The sequence below is a fragment of the Struthio camelus genome, chromosome 3 (genome assembly GCF_040807025.1).
Source record: "Struthio camelus isolate bStrCam1 chromosome 3, bStrCam1.hap1, whole genome shotgun sequence".
In the NCBI taxonomy this organism is placed as follows: domain Eukaryota; kingdom Metazoa; phylum Chordata; class Aves; order Struthioniformes; family Struthionidae; genus Struthio; species Struthio camelus.
The window spans coordinates 80,770,487-80,787,493 of record NC_090944.1 but is presented as its reverse complement, the minus strand read 5'-3'; the positions used below and the strand labels follow the sequence as shown (position 1 = coordinate 80,787,493).

The 17,007-nt window shown below is 37.6% G+C and overlaps 1 protein-coding gene across 8 annotated transcripts in view; it reads right to left on the bottom strand.

The window, feature by feature from the left end:
- Nucleotides 1-17,007, bottom strand: part of SYNE1 (spectrin repeat containing nuclear envelope protein 1) — a 324,712-nt gene that overhangs the window by 65,669 nt on the left and 242,036 nt on the right. For all 8 annotated transcript variants that reach the window (XM_068938684.1, XM_068938685.1, XM_068938687.1 and 5 more), the window contains 15 exons: nucleotides 16,466-16,572; nucleotides 15,118-15,268; nucleotides 14,163-14,294; nucleotides 13,833-13,988; nucleotides 12,917-13,126; nucleotides 11,229-11,330; nucleotides 9,439-9,558; nucleotides 8,981-9,181; nucleotides 8,159-8,332; nucleotides 7,566-7,697; nucleotides 5,199-5,395; nucleotides 4,025-4,157; nucleotides 3,438-3,620; nucleotides 1,845-1,994; nucleotides 572-748 (listed from right to left, as the gene is read on the bottom strand). In XM_068938684.1, the coding sequence (XP_068794785.1) occupies nucleotides 572-748; nucleotides 1,845-1,994; nucleotides 3,438-3,620; nucleotides 4,025-4,157; nucleotides 5,199-5,395; nucleotides 7,566-7,697; nucleotides 8,159-8,332; nucleotides 8,981-9,181; nucleotides 9,439-9,558; nucleotides 11,229-11,330; nucleotides 12,917-13,126; nucleotides 13,833-13,988; nucleotides 14,163-14,294; nucleotides 15,118-15,268; nucleotides 16,466-16,572 (2,325 nt within the window). The remainder of the gene's footprint in view (nucleotides 1-571; nucleotides 749-1,844; nucleotides 1,995-3,437; nucleotides 3,621-4,024; nucleotides 4,158-5,198; nucleotides 5,396-7,565; nucleotides 7,698-8,158; nucleotides 8,333-8,980; nucleotides 9,182-9,438; nucleotides 9,559-11,228; nucleotides 11,331-12,916; nucleotides 13,127-13,832; nucleotides 13,989-14,162; nucleotides 14,295-15,117; nucleotides 15,269-16,465; nucleotides 16,573-17,007) is intronic.

The following is a 17,007-nucleotide window of genomic DNA, read 5'->3' as shown; positions in this document are numbered from 1 at the left end:
GTCAAGAGAAGTGATTATTCCCTTCTGCTTGACACTTGTGTGTCTGGAGCACTGTGCCCAATTTTGAGCCCTCCAGTGCGAGAGAGAGACTGACAAACTGCTGAAGAGCCACTGGAGTGGTTAGGGGACTGGAACACGACATAAAAGGAGAGGCCACCTCTGCTCAGTCTGGATAAGAGAAGGGTAAGGAGGGATCTCGTTGCAGTCCTCTACTACTTACGGGGAGTAACAGAGAAAAGAGAACCACTCTTCTTGGAGGTGTGCAGTGAAAGGAGAAGAGACAACAGCCACAAGTTACCACAAGGGAAATTCTTACGGGACATAAGGGAAAAACCTGTTCTCTGCAAGGGTGGTTAAGCACGGGAATTCCACAGAGGCTGTGGAATTGCCATCCCTGGAGGTTTTCAAAACTCAGCTGAGAAAGTCCCCGTGCAATCTGATTTAACTTTAAAGTTAGCTTTTTTAGAGTAGGAAGTTGGACTAGACGATCTTCAGAGACTTCCAAACATTTTTATGGCATATATCTATTTATTTTGAAAGTTCTCTACAGAACAGCTAGCTTTTTCTTTACCTTTTCTGTTATCAGGCCTTGCAGAATCTGCCAACGTCGGTTCATTGCTCCGAGCTGCTCGGCAAAATCAGTTTTGTCGCTACGTTTACTTTCAACATCCTGGCTGCTAATCTGTAGCACTGATTGGTTCACAAAGTCTACTGTGAGTTGTTTGCAATTTAAATCTATCTTAAAACCCTAAGAGAAAAGAAGGAAATGAAAGAAAATAATATATTATCATTTCTCATCTTCCTGCAGAACACAGGAGAAAGACATTAACAAATTACAACTCCACGCAATTTAGCTAAAAGTATTTCTAGCATTTGAACAGCAATTAAAAGTATTGTTGGTCTTTTATTAATATTGAGAACAAAAGCAGCAGTACATCACCTTTGAAATAAAGGAACCGTATGTTTTCTCCCAAGGAAAGAAAATCAGTAAACTTACTGACACCAATCCCAAGGATCAGATTCAAGAAAAACTGGACACTGATTACTTTACTCATTTTAGTCTTCAATTTTCTTACTACATCAAGAGGTAATATAGAAAAAATATTGTTGGATATAGACAAGAATAAAAGTCAGGAAGTAAAGTACGTTTTCAGGGGACTAGTGAGAGCTGAACGTAAAATATCTGCCTTCTATTTAACACGTACTAGTATCTAGAATTATCCTAAAGAATAGTCTTCTAGGGAGTAAAAATGATTCTGACATTGAGAAGAAGAGTCAGTGTTACAAGAGTATTACCAACCCAATACCAAGAGTATTACTCATTACAAGAGTATTAGCAACTCGGTTACTGAATTGAAATTTTATTTTCTCTCTTCTTCTTAATATTTACCTGAAGATACGGCATTTTCAGTTTTTGGTTCAGACACAGATCAAAATTGCCTTGATCTGTAAACCACTGGCCACCTTGCATTCAAAAATAGACCACATTTCGAAGATAAGGTGATATTATACATAGAATTCACAGAACAAGTGCTTTGTGGTTTTGGATGAAAGGCAGTCCTAATAAGGTTTAATCACATGCCTATTGCTTTGGATTTATCTGGAAATTAAGGCAAGCATATTAAAAACATATTCCTGTCGTAAGTAAATAGCAGTAAATGGCTTCTCTTCCGCTGTATTACCCCATTCTAACCAGTATACAATTTTAACCACTCCATCATGTAAGTAATTTTTTTCTGTTTAAGTCAGTTATACTTTACATATATATAATATATGTATATACGTGTTTATATATATTTAATGGGAGATCAGAAAAGAAAATCAGTAACATTTCTACTATATACCTTGTACTTCTGGACATAATCCTGAATAACTTTTTGTCCTACTACATTTTTTATATTCTCTTCATCCTGCTGAATAACATTTTCCATCAGAGAAATCCAGCTCATAACTTCAGTGATAGCATGGCGTGAAGGAATTTTGTCCATCTGCAGCTGTAGAAATAAAAGACTTTAAATGTACATTGTGAAGAGAACGAGTAAGAATGCCTTGCTTTGCATTACCATAGCACATCATTCTTTACTTGACCTTATTATCATGTTATTCTGCATCCCTAACAGATCACTGTCTGCTTTTCTGGAATTTTACAAAATAAAGAAGTAAAAAAGGCAAGCATATTATAGGAGATGCATTGAATAACTATATGCATCTTAGTAAGAAAATACTATACTGAATGCTTCTTATTTCCAATTGTCATTGTACACAGAAACTGGATAAATCTAAAGATTCCATTTCTGACTTCTAAAAAACTCTGCATTCTCATTCCATAATTCTTTACCGGGCTTACACAGAGGATCAACTCTATGCTATACTCTTCTTGTCCTTGTAAATGGCTAACAAATAGGCCCAGGGAAAATAGTCCTCTACCACTCTTCTTGGGGTGGTGATTTCTACATAGATTTTGAAAAGTACCTGTTATTTTTTTCTTAAGATATTCACTTCCAGCTTTTTGTGCACAAGTTTTTGCTTAAATTTAGTTATTCAAAAATAAAATGTGTTCTATGACAGCATCTTTAGGAAGCAGTATGCATTCTGCATTACAAGAGGGTTCAGAGAACTGCTGAACAACATTATTTCTAACTAACATAGCAGGCACAGTTGAAGTTTGCCTCTCCTCTTCTCTCCCCCTAAATCTGGACAATATTACTACCTTTTAGAGCATTCCAAATTAGAAACTAAAGCAACTGCTTAGACTGATAATCTTTTAGCAATCGAAGGCTAAACCAATCTTTACACTAATATAATTCTTTAGTGCCAGTGTCACAGCCATTAAAAAAACAAAACCGCATAACCAAAACCCTTGTGCTCCTACATATACCAGCAGGAACCTTGCACTGTGTTTTTTAGATTTGTTTTGTCTTCCACAGATTAGAACCCAGCCTATTCAATTTGAACATAACCAAACTTCCTAAGGAAACAAGCTCTGCCTGACTTGCAGGATGTAAACTCCATTTTTCCAAAAAAGCACACCAGCGTGGTAATAAACATGTTGAACGAAATTCTCATCCGTTTGTTAGGTAACGTTTAACAAGTGTAACTGCGAAAGTTTGTGAAATTAGCACCAATTGGCTCTAGACAATGTGGAAAGAAAGGATTTGCACGTAACAGTGTAAGCTTTCTCGCACTAAAATGCAATAATAGTGTTTCTATCTTGTCCCACTCAGGGAAAGAGCAGAAGGGAGCAAAAATCTCTTAAGGAAATTACCAGCTACACCAAGTTACGTAGTGGTGTGTGATGACACTCTGAGGAGAACAATGCATACTGTAAATCTTTAGAAAGCAACTTTTCCACGCAGCTGCAGGTGGAATACATAATCAGCACATTTGAACTTTCTGGAATAACAAAAGACCATCACTGCACTAGGTCTTTTCCTTACCTGATGCAATTTCTCTTGCACCGCTGGGATTTTTGTGAGCAGCTCTGTCCACTGACTGTCAATGTGGGACAATCCTGCACGCAATGTTGCTGTATCTACCTTCTTCAGCCTAAGCAGCTGGTTCCCAGTACTCAGGACAGAAGATTTCTGTGACGATTTAGCATCCACTTCTTTTGAAAACTCCTGTAAGCAACATAATTTTCACAGAAATAAGAAATTACTTGTTTAGTTTTTTTGTTACCTGTTTAAGGTGCACCTCAAAGAGCTAGGAATATCTCCCTCCCCTTCAAAAAAAATTAGCACTTACTATTAGCGTTACCAGCTACACTTCAGACCGAGTGAAAACAAAAGTTATTTTCAGTCATAAAACCATTTTCTGTTTTTAGAAACATCAAGCTTTACAATTATTATAGACAGCAACATGGTGCTGAATGTGCAAACACATCAGCTTTTTGAAGCCCACCTATAGAATTTTTTTTTTCTATAGTCACTGCTTCAGTGTTGAGGTAAAGTATAATCATTCAATTGCTCAACTACTTATTTGTAGCTGGAGAGAAAACGTGTCCTAGGCCAACAAACTGTCTTACCAGGAAGGAATTCAGGTGGTCTCGGACTGTTTCCAGTTCCTGAGGAACCGTCACTGACTGCTGGCTCCAGAATTCAAGCCGCTCCATTGCAGATTGTAACCAATGCATCAGTTCAATTGATTCATTCTGATACCTGTAAAGATGTTTATAGAAAGCTAAAACAGTCTTTGCCTCCTGCTGCCTCCATGCTCTCCGTGGAGGACAGCAGTCTCTCCTCCACGTGTGAGAGGAAAATATCATATGCCATATGAAAAAAAAATTATTTACTCTATCAAAAATATTTAAAAATATATATAAAACTATATATAATATATAAAAATTATAAAAATTATATATCAGATAGCTTTTATTTTATTCATTACGACCACAATTCTTAACAAGACCTTCTATTTGCCTCTTAGGACAAAGAAAATCCAATGAAGAACTGGTAACTAGGAATAACACTGAGTTACCAAAACTACTTGGGTAAGTTGTCCCCTCTCACTCCCTTTCGCTCTCTATTAGAAGGCTCAATCTTCCAAAAGTTTAGTACAAGGCATCTCAGAAATGTAATGCTTTTTAGAAACGATCTTCCTATCATTCTATATCCAAAACAACTAATCACATGTCAGAATGAGATGTTGAGGGCTTCCACATCAAACTTTATACACAATCCCTTTATATATCTCACTTGGAAAGGCAAGTGAGCCAACCAGCCAGGGACATTCATATTAGCAACACACGTGAAAAATACACAGAGCTTGTATATCGCTTAGAGAATGCTATTTCAAAAGTAGCATACGAACATTGCTAAAGACAGCTAAACGCTCCCTTCCACGTATGCTGCAACACAGAGCTGCGAGAAACAACAGTGGCTGTCTAGCCAAAGCACACACCCTCTCCCATCACCCTGAACAGACACTAGACTTCTGACTTGGTCATTTAAATTAGGAATCAGCTAACTTCCTCCCACCACTTATGAACCGGTGCACATTTTATTGCAAAACAGGAGGTTGGAATGGCACTTGCATGGAACAGAAGTAGAGTGGTGTGTTTGACAAGTGAAACAATCACATGCATTTCACAGTATTTTCTTTCTTTTAATCTGTGGAATCGAATAGATTTGGGATCAGAATGACCCCAATTTCAACAGTATGGGCAAAGAAGCTTATTGTGCTCATTATATTAGCACTACCTTGTCCAGTGTTTCAGTATTGTTTCCAGCCTGTGAAGCTCCTTGGTCACCTTGTTGGTGTTATTTAACCAGTGCTCCCCTAGTTGGTTCAGTTGACTTTCCAGCTCTGAGCAGCTAACAGAAAAAAGGAGCCTCTTCCCATCATCTAGCACCTGGTATAATTTGGGCTGGTATTCAGTCAGGTTAGATTTCAGACGCTGTAATGACAGGGGACAGAAAGTTAGTCAGCTCTGCAACTCTGAATTTGTACATGTGGGCCAAATTCTGCTATCTTCACACGAGTAGTAAAAGTTTTCAGAATTATTTATATGTCTGACTAAGCTCAGGCATGAAATGTACATGCACTCCCTTTTTTCAGTTAGGCTGACATCATTCTGAAGATAAGGTACAAGAAGCTACCAATACTACGGCAAGTACATAAAGCTTCTTCCACTTTGCATATTTTCTCTTTCATATAAATCGAGCTCTAGTAACAGGATTTTTTATATATAAAACATATATACAAACATAAATATGTAACTCCTAGAGAGTAATAAAAAATTCCAAGGCGGCCATAAATTACTTAGGACAGATTTTTAATCTAAAAGTGGCCTCAGTGGAGGGAAAAAAAAGTGCTAACAGTTATGCCATGGCAGAGTAGCAGAGTTTGATAATCCGGACTTGAATAACCTAATTTTATGAAACTGACAAAAGAAAGAGAAATGGAAAACAACTAATTTAGAGTCAGAATGAACACAAACAATGTCTAGTATTAAACAAATCAAAATAAAAGCCACACATAATAGGTTGCTTAAGTTCTCCTCACACCCACGCAAAAGCAGAAAGCTATCTGGTAAAGACACAATATATAAAACTAATTCAGCGTGGAAAAGAATGGGAAACAAACGGGAGACTGAATATTACATTGGCAAGAGAAATTTGGCAGACATTTATCTGAAATAGCCTCCCGAAGTATCTGTTGTATTACAAAGCAAACACAATACACTAGACTAGAATTCTCATTCTAAGAATGAGAATTCAAAAAAAAAAAGAGGACATGTTAGAAAACCTATATTTAAACTATCAGTTCTTGTTGTAGTAGAGAAGGAAGATGAAAACTCAGGGAACTTTAGGCTATTCAGCCTCACCTTGTTCCCTGGAGAGATCATGGAACACATCCTCTTGGAATCCATATCCAAGCACAAAGGACAAGAAGGTAATCAGAAACAGGCTACAAGGATTTGCTAGCCTAACTGCTTTCTATGACAAAATTACTGACTCTGTGGATGAGACTTTGACTTTAGTATGGCCTGTGGCACTTTCTCCCAAGAGCATCCTCATCTGGAAGCTGAGGGAGTATGTACTAGATAAAGGGTCTGTTACGTGGGTTGAAAACTGGCTGCACTGCCAGTCTCAAAGAGTAGTGATCAAAGACTTGATGTCCAGCTGACAGATAGTAATCAGCAGAGCACTCCAGGAGCTTGTGATATCGGAGCCTAGACTGCTTAACATCTTCATTAATGGCCTGGATGATGACACAGAGAGCATCCTCAGTAAATTTGTGGAAGACACTAATGTAGGGGTAGTAGCTGACACATAAAAATGGCAGATTCTTAGTTCAAGGGCAATTGGATAAACTTGAGATCTAAGCCAACAGAAACTCAGGACATTCAACATGGAGAAGTGCAAATTTCTGCAACTTGGGCAGAATAACCCAGTGCCACAGTACGGGTGGGGAGGGAATGGCTGAGTAGCATCCCTGCTGGAAAGGACTGATGTATTTAACCTGGCATCTACTGTAACCAAGCCATTTCAAGCAAGGCAAACCACAGCACTGGGCTACATTAGGAGGAGTGTGAAAAGCAGAATGAAGTTGTTATCCCCCTTTATTTGGTGCTGATAAGGCCACATGTAGTGCATCCAATTTGCCCACCCCCCACCTCCCACACAGTTTCAAGAGGGTTTTCAAAGAACTGGTTAGAGTCCACTGGAGAGCTATCAAAGATAGGTAGGGACCTAGAGCGCGTGCCCTTTTAAAAAGAGGCTGAAGGAGATGCGTTTGTTTTGGTCTGGCAAAGAGGAGGCTAAGGGCTAGTCTAACAGGTGCCTACAACTACTTGAAAGAGAATCGCAAAGATGATGGAGGTACTACTTTTCTCAGTAGTGCCAGACAATAGAAAAAGAACAGTGGCCACAAGTTGGAGCTTGGGAGGTTTGGATAGGACATTAAAGAAATCAGTAGTAGTGGTGCAGTACTGGAACAGATCCCCAGTGCTGCTGTGGGATCTCTGTCTTTGCACGTTTACAAAGCCATGGCTGATACTGGACTAGGTGACCTCCAACCCTTCCAACCAACTCTTCTATAACAAACGATAGGAAAGCACGGACCTGAAAAAGTGTAATCCGGTCTGTAAGCCTGTCCTCAGTCTCTTCCACCAAACCAACAGTGGGAATGCTACCTTCAACAGACTCCAGCTGTCTGGTAAGTTCCTGATAATCCTCATCCAGGCACGTCCAGGTCTGCAAGCACAATTTATCCATGAATATGGTGAATATTGGTTTTGGCATCTAGATTTTTTATTCTTCAATGAATTATAAATGTATTACTTGTTTTCTCTGCCTCAGATCCTGCAGCTGCATTATTGTGACTATACAGAAATAATGGTACAAATGCCCTATGAACTGATAACAAGACGAAACCCTGTGTCAGCTTTTGGTTAAAATACAGAATTGGCCTAAGACTGGATAAAGTTATCGTGTCCTCCTTCACAGTTAAAGCACTTTTAGGTTTACACAAACACAATTTGTACCACGTGAAGTTTCCGACATATAAGTAGCAAAGATTACATGCAGTCCATCAGTCCGTATTGGATATGACAAAGGGGACCAATATCCATCAGTTCTGACCAGGCACAGGAAATACAGGATATCCTGCTGGTTCATCACAATGGCAGTACAGAAAAGAACACAGAAATTCTCACCTCTAGAATGTATTCCAGCTCCACACCTCGTTTATGGGCCTGCTTTAATACAACTGAAGCTTTTGTCATTAGTTCTGAATGCGACTGAGTTTCCCTCAAGAAGGCAAAGCTCCTCATCTTTCTAAAGAGTGTTTCTGTCAGAATCATGTGAGACTCCAGCCCCTGAAAATACTCCTGAGAAGTTTTTTGGGGTGGAAAAGGGGAGACAAAAGAAAAGAAGCGGAATAGTTACTCAGCTTATTACCACTAAAACATTTTAAGATGACAGCAGTACAATCAAGTATCTGCAGACATAGAGTTCGATAGACTTTTCCTTCCACAAACATTTCACAAAATCCACCACTGAAGAAAACCAAGGTGTCCTTTACAAGAAAATTCAATCCTAACTTGCACTCCATGAACAAAAATGGCTTAAATCAGACATGCACTACCAAGAAATTCTTACTACTACTAAGATGTGGCAAAGTCTTATTATATATTGTGGTTGCTATTAGTAAACTTAAATTGCCATTGGAAAAAAAGGAGAGCCATGGATCAAATTGTTCTGTGGCATGCTAGACAAAAATAGGAGACTTGCTATTAAAATGAGGAAGCAAATATGATCCTACCTGGAGTTCACCTGCAATAGAGTATTTTAAAGCCATTCTGTCAGAACAGTTCATTTACTGCAGTTTAAACTACAGCAATTTCTAGCATATCTTGTGTTAGCATGGACCCACCATTCAGGAAAAGCTCCTGAGCCTTCAGGAATGAAAAGTTAGAAATTTACTGTGTGCAAGCTTATAGTCATGACCGGTCCTGAAGTACGTCATGTGTTCTTACCTTATGTTTGTCAAGTAGCAATTGGACCTCTTCCTTAGAAGCAACGATCATTTTCTGGTCCCCAGACATCTTTTCTTGGCCTGTTTCTACCAGGTCAGCCAGGTCCTGCAAAGCCTGCTCATATTGCCCCTTAAGAGCCAGATTCTGGTTCAAGTCACTCCGTCTGGATCCAATGATCATCATCAGCTCATCATACATATCCTTGGAGGCAAAAAGCAGCAACAATTATCCTTATTTCACACCTGACACATCTGCTTTTTTTTTTTTTTTTGGTCTAAAATACAGAGGAAAAGCTTCTCTAAAAACTAAAGCCACGGGGAGGGGGAAATCTGCAGGTAATCAAACAGTGATAAAAAGCAGGAGGCTGTAAGGATGAAAAGACAAAGCACATAAAGCACATACATACTAATAACTCTGATATCACTAGGCAGGTCTAGGATGGAATGTATGAGCCATACCTGGAGCTTAGATAGCTCTTGCACAGAAGGTTGGTCAATTTGTAGTTTGTCTGCACGCTTCTTTAATTCATTGATGCCAGCATCTAGTTCCTTCAAACCTTCTTCTGCCTGCAGTATGACCTATATTAGCAAATTATATCATTTAGCTTTGAAGGTTTCATAACAGTACTACAGGTGCTACACATTATATTAATTTTCTTTTCTTTAATGCCTGAAGTTTTCATCAGTCTCCCCTTTTCTATAATGAATTTCATCCTTAGTGAATAACTTTAAAGAAACACAGAAAAAATATTAATTCCAAGTTGAGGGTCCCTGCATGTTTCTAAAGATCATGTGGCATATTTGTCACAAGCTGTTTTAGTATCATATATTAGTTTATACAAAACTTTGCTATGAAGTTCTGTGCTATTATAGCACAGGCACAAAAGAACTATTAGTTGTTTTATCATCTTTAATAGCATTCTTTGTATTAGCACACGTTACTGCCATGTCTGAGCACCAGGCAAACAACTATGACAGCAAAAAACATGACAGCAAAACAGCTTTTCTCTTGTTTTTTTAGAGGACCAGAATGAGGCCAAAGTTACTGTCAAGGAGAAACAATTTGCAAGTGTATGCAGGTTATCACTTTTTTCAAAAAAAAAAAAAAGTCAAATTTTTTCCATGGTAGCTGTAAGAAACGAGGCCTCTCAACCTAGGAGTCTCTGCTGAGTCCATGCATGCAAACTATAACAAAGTTAAAAGCTCATGGTAGACTCCCAAAATTAAAGGCCCATTCTTAGAAACTACATATCTAAATGCTTCAGCTATATACATGAGTAGTTCTCCTAACTTCTGGTCATACCGGCTATGCATAATACAGTCACTAAACTTGTATATACTCCATGCACCTAAGCTACCCGGCTGGTCAAGGACCTTTAACTATACTTTCCCGTTCATGTCTTCAACATGCAGCAATGCTTTGAAACTCTCATGTTTTATCAGCCAAGGTAGATGCTTAGAAACAAATTAGATCAGATGCTTTTATTACCCTGTTGTTTCCATATTTGATATTTATATTAATCATATAGGAGCTAAATTTTTAACAATCTTTTGCATAATGGAAAACAAGAAAGAAAACACAGAGTGCCACCTAGCATACGCATGCACAAGACTTAATATTTCCTCAAAATTCGATTATTGAATACATGAAGTCCAGTGTTTCTCTTTAGCTGAAGGATAAGTCTCTTCCTCACACTCAGCTGCTGGCACCAGACAACAGTAGCTTTTGTGTAATGAGAAACATTTGTTAAAAGTAGCCCTTCATTCACTTCTGTCACTTTGGCAATAAGATAAACAAGAAAATAGGATATCTTTTGTCTCTTCAATTAATTTTAAAGTTAGTTGTTCATCAGGCACTTCTTAATAAAGGTAAAACAATTTTCCTCAAAACGAGTAAGAGTCTAGATTTTACTATAGCCCAGTGCAGTAGAAAGTGCCTTTGCTTTTTAATAAAGTCAACAGCAGCCAAAGAATTTTAAACTGACTATAGACCTCTGGTGAACTGAAGTTACCTTTCTTTCAAATAGTGCCCACTTTGTGTATAACCAGGTCAGGTGAGGAGATAAAGACAGACATCATGTTTCTTTTAATTTACAGACAGGGATAGTACATTCTTGGAAGTAGTCATTTATTTTCACAGACCTTATGGGAATACATACATTATTCCAGCTGTCCTCTAATATCTATTTACACCTTGAATATAATCTTTCCCTCAATTTTGTTGTCAAATAATAGACGTCTGTTAATACCTGAATTTGTTCCGTTTCTGGTCTCTCAACTGCCTCTGCCAGTTTCTGTAGAACTAAATATTTGCTATCACCTAGCGATGTAAACAGGAGCTTCAGATCACTCTATAGGAGATAACAACAAAAAATTATAGTCAATCACAGCATTAAAGTGCTATTGCTATGTAATAAAAATGGGACTGGTCAGCAGTAAGGCATAAAGCCTATTCAAAACTGAAAGCATCATAATTATCCAATGCAAAACATGAAATGTTGCTGAAAGTCCGTAACTGGATACATACGAACAAAAAGCTAAAGCAACTCCTATTCAAAATACAATCTGTGAATGCACTTCTGCTTTTACTTTCTGATTAGATAGCAAAGATTAGTTTCATTTACAAAAATAACTTATAATGGTACAGCGTATTCAGTCATACATACACTGGTAAACAAGTTAGGTTTAACTTTATAAGAAAAAGGTTTTGTTCTTTATAAACTTGAGACAACGTAATAAAGAAGTAAACAAGGCTTCTGCACATTACAAGGCTAACTACACATTTTGAGGTAGCTTTTCAGACTGGACACACACTTTATTATGTAGTAATTTTACAGAGCCACTATCAATTAATTTTTATTTTTCACATATTCATCCCAACCAAGCTCTTAATATTGGTAAAACAGAAAATGATCAGTAAATTTTTCTTTTCTTTCAACATAATAAAAGGGTGAGCTATTGATTTTTTTTGCAAGTATATAATACTAAATATCTCTGGTGTAATAATCCTATGCATTAGCACAGATTTCTAACAAACTTGTCTCTTTTCTTCAATAACGAAAGGCCTTTTCTTGACAATACCTGTCACATATTCCTTCCTATCGACTGCAGAGGTAAAGCATTGGAGTTTGGAAAGAAATCCTACAGTAACAGCCTGTTGAAATTATGATGCTAACCTAAAGATACCAGGAATCTAGTTTGCAGTTTTTTGCTGGAAGCCATGTTTTTTCATTAAAGCAAAACCACACTCTAACTGGAGGCTTTATAAAATAAGAAAAGGACACAAGGTAGAGATCATCTAAGATCTGAAAATATTTCTGAATATTATTTCAAATCAAATTTCAAAAGATTCCTAAGTGTGAACATTTCTCAATCACTCTCTCTTTTCTTCCCTTGGTTCAATACAGATGGCTTGAGATGCATCTGACAGAATAATGAGGTGTCTTAAAAGTGGCCAGAAAGGTGGGACTGTGTTTTCTAATGTATGACAGCTAAAGAAAATAATTTGCTGCATTATTCATTAATGCTTTAACAACTTTTATTTAATGCTTTAACAATTTTATTAATTATTAATTCTTCAACAACTTTAGATCTTCACTTTACAATCTCTATAAAGTCGTTTGTTCTCCTTTGAGAAAAGCAGTCAAGAAGTTCTGTTTATTGCAATGCTAATAGGGTGAGAAGGTATGGAATTGATGATTCTCTCTATAACAACTGTAAGAGTTGCACAAGGCTTCTAACAGTGAGTTTAGATTTTGGATAATGATTTAGGTACCAAGTTTTGGTTAGCCTAAGGTGGAGTTTTAATATCAGTAAGGACTGTCTAAACATCTGTCCTTTCGATTTGGTATCAAAAATTCTCATCGCTCTCAGAGTCACATCCTTCATATCCCGTTTGACATGTACCCTTGGTAATTCCTTCAGATGGGCATCATACCTTGAAAGTAACTATTTGGTGGAGCCTTTCCTTCATCTGATGGCATCTCTGGTTTACTACTGACTCCAGTAAGGTCAGTCTTCTCAGGAGGCAATCCAATGTGTCTTCTATAACATCCCTATTATCACCATTCTCCGGAAATGTCTGAGTAAATAAATTCTTGTTCTTATCCATTTCTTCTGTTATCTCTTTGATTTCTTTGGCAAGAGACTGATTTTGTGGAAAGCAAAACAAAGTTACAGTTAGACTTTCTAGAAAGCAAGCAAACATTGTCATAACAAATGCCGTTTTGTAATGAGGTATTGACTTTTTATATTGTTAATCTACACCCATTAGACAAAATTATGTATGTATGTATTAGGTATGTATGTAAGACAGTATTTCTGACAACGCTAAAAAACAGTTGCTCTGAGGAAAATAAATGCTGAAACAAAATTAACCCATGTTAATGATCTTTCACTCTGAATAAGGGTGTTGGGAAACATAAATGCCTGCAGCTGCCTTATGCCAACTGCTGCTTGAAAAAGCTTTTACCTCTCTCTCAACAACATTTCATGTCAATGAATTTGTACTGTTTCAGTACCCCAGAATTTTCCTCCCTGTTCTTCACATCATTCCAATTTTAACAGGGTGATGTCTGCTAATACTAGGCAAAGAAGTTAAGCAGAAGAGTCTTCCAAATACTATGCTTAATTCTCTTCTGATTAGGCAAAATTTGCGTCAGACACTGCTTTCTGAAATAGTCTCTATGCATGCAATAACGTTACCTCTACCAATGGCAGGATGCAGCAATTACGTAGAGATTATGACAGTGACATGTCGCTTACACAGGATTCGAAAATTTTCTTGCTAAAGTACTATGTAAAATGCAGCCTTACTGGCAGTTTAAAGAATACCCTATTCATAGATTCCTTACTTCTTGCTTGTAGAGATATGTTTCTGTTTCCTCTGGCAGCAGACCTGTGGCAACAAACATGTGTTCTTCCACACCATCTAGCCACAAAGAGGTGGCTGAGACACCATCATACAACTTCTGCTCTAGATGCAGGCTCTCCTTCTCTGCACGTCCAGCCTGGGCAAAAAGAAGCAGAAGAGTTTCAGAGTAGAAGTACAAGATACTCTCTCTAACATCTAATATTAAGGAAAAGACTAGATTTCCAGGAGGGAGCCTAGGGGAATTTTCACTGGAAATGGACATTGTAAATGTTTTGCCGGAAGATAAGTGTAAAGACAAATGAAATGTTACCTCAGACGACACATCTTCAAAGGCCTGATTCAATTCAACCAATACTGGTGAAACTAATGATTTATCCTGATCCTGTCCTTCTTCTTTATACAAAGGTACTCCAGACATCAATCTGCTTGGTCTGTTATAAAGCTATTGAGAAAGAAGTTAAGAGTGTTTTTACCAAAAAAAGGACACAACATTAAGCCATACAGATTTTACAGCCTACTGAGGATCCTGGCAAACAATGCTCATGGCCCTCCCACAACTGTTCAGCGTTCATCTTGTATAAAAGATCGATCGACAGGAGGTTGACCACAAGTGCAGAATAAATACCTGTGGCAAGAATTAGCAATGGCTTATTTTATCAAAATAATTAATTACTCTTGAATGAACATAAGATATTTAGATCTTTGGAAGATGCTTTCAAGCTAGTATTTTGGAAAGCATAGTGGGTTTGGGTCTAGAAAAATAAAATAGAGGATGCATTTGAAAATATATCTTGGACTGTCCCCGATTTACTTGAGCAATCTCTGTTTCTTTCAGTAAAAATTCTGTGGCTGAGATCACTCAGTTCTTTGCCACACACTCAAGTACTTAAGACCAAGAATTTAATGAATAAGCTTAGACTCAGAATGCCAGATTTACTCTAGATTTTCACCAGAGTACTCGTCAATTTCAGAGGCACAATTTGTTACAGAATTATCCTGGAGTAGATGCAATCAAAAGTTTTGTCCAAATCCTTTTTTCCTTTGTAGCTTATTCACATAAACGGAAGTGTTCAAATCAAGACTTTGAACAAGAGCAATAGTAGTGCCAGTACTTACTAGTTTATAAAGATGTCACAAAAATAATTTAGTCCTTAATCTCTGCATTAACCACATTAGGTTAATGCATTTGCTATAAACCTACTGTACCTTGTGTTGTGACAACTGGTTTCACAAAGAAAATGCACAGAGAAATTAAAAATAGTTACCAGCTGTTCTTGCTCCAAAGCTTTCTGGAGCAGTCTCTGCTTGGTATTGAATTCCTGATTCAGGCTTTCCCATTTCATCTTCATCTGTTCTTCAGCTGATGGCTTCTCACCTTCCAAGCCTAACTCCTCAGAGAGTGTATCAGGCTTCTCACTGTAATGAATAAATGCATAAAGGTTTAATAAATATAAAAGTTATAACAGTGTAAGACATTTCTTTCCTCTTTCAGTTAGGAAATTCTAACATTTAAACTAAATGCTCGTTCTTAAAGCTTTTACTTGTTCCTTCAGGTAGTAAGACAAGAGCTAGCTTGTAAGAGGAAGAAATGACTTGGCTGATGAGACAAAATGTACTTTGTAAGTAACTGTTTAGAGTTGTAAGTACCCAGGATAACTTAGAACCCCAAACAGATAAAAATTTTACTACACTGAAACACAAACTTTAAACAAGTTTTACTTCAAAGCATGATACAAAAAAATATTTCATCTAACTTCTCCCCTGCCCTCCCAGACATACTCTGATATTTTAATGTAGGTCAAGCATATGACCAAAGTAGACTTTTGGTAAACAGTGAATTAAGTCTATTCTAGCATTTTCGGTTTGATTTTTTGTTTCTATAATGTAACATCATAGGCACAGACGCGCTCACTACTACTAGATACATCAAGAAAGTATTTATAACAGAAGCTCTCAAGATGGTATTATTAACCCTGCTCCCTGATCCCCAGACCTCACCCAGGCAACTCCCTCACAGCCTGCATAGGCAGTACGCAGCTATTTTCTTCTGCATTCTCTAAGGCTCAACTCTCTCCCAGCCAGATACAAGGCTTTTTAAGCCATCTCCTTCCCCCATATGGGCAAGAGTGCAAGAAATTCTAGACCAGAGATGAAATTCAAAACTCTTGAGGCTCCAAAAATAAAAATATTCAATAATTGCAGGAAAAATACAGTTATGCAATGAGCATCTCAGCTGGGAAGATCTGATTGCAATGGCAGACTACAATATTTTAGATAGTGATCAGCTATGATTCACATACCAGTGCTGGACCATAAAGCCACAGTGACTGATCCACTGCTTGTCTAATGCATTCTACTAATTTGTAATTTTAGTGTGGTTTGATGATAAGAATAAAAAGAATTTCTAAGGACTGAAGATGATCTATTGGTACAAACCACCGTCTGCGTTACCCCCTAGCTAAGAACCATGACTCCAGGAGGTCATTAGGTGCTGCATAAAAAAGAAGAAACAAAGATTAGAGGCTTGCATGTGAAAGAGGGATGTAAACGCAGGGGTGACAGAGCATATAGTTTTAGAAATTTATATTTACTTCACAGAAGATCAAAGCACACCTTAGACATAGGCCTTCTGGAGCACCTTGCTGTGTAAGGATTTCTTCTCCACGGCTTGCTACTGATCGAAGCAGATTCTTCTGCTCTTCTAGCTCTTGTTCCAGCTCCTAACACAGCAAGTTACAAAAAACCAAAACAAACCTTAGACAGACTGTTTTTGCCTTGAAAGCATACGCCTGCATTGCATAACTGTCAAGCAGAGATAGCTGAGCTATTTTTGATACGGCTTGCTTGAACACCAAAAGCAGTGCAAGTCTCCACCTACGCATACAGAAAAGTAGGGTACATAAACTGAGGTTTATGTGAATTGTTGGACTAATGCAGTGCATTTTATGGAACCTAAACTAGTGATGATATCAGTGCATTGTGCAACATAATATACCTTGTAGCGTGTACTCTTTTGCTTCTATAAAGACAGTATTGATGGTATTTGTTCAAAATAGTAAAGATCATCTCCTTACAGTAACTTCGAGAGATGATTCCGTTTAATTTTACTGATGGTGAACAGTAATACAACGTGGTAAAGTGGCTTGGCCATGGTC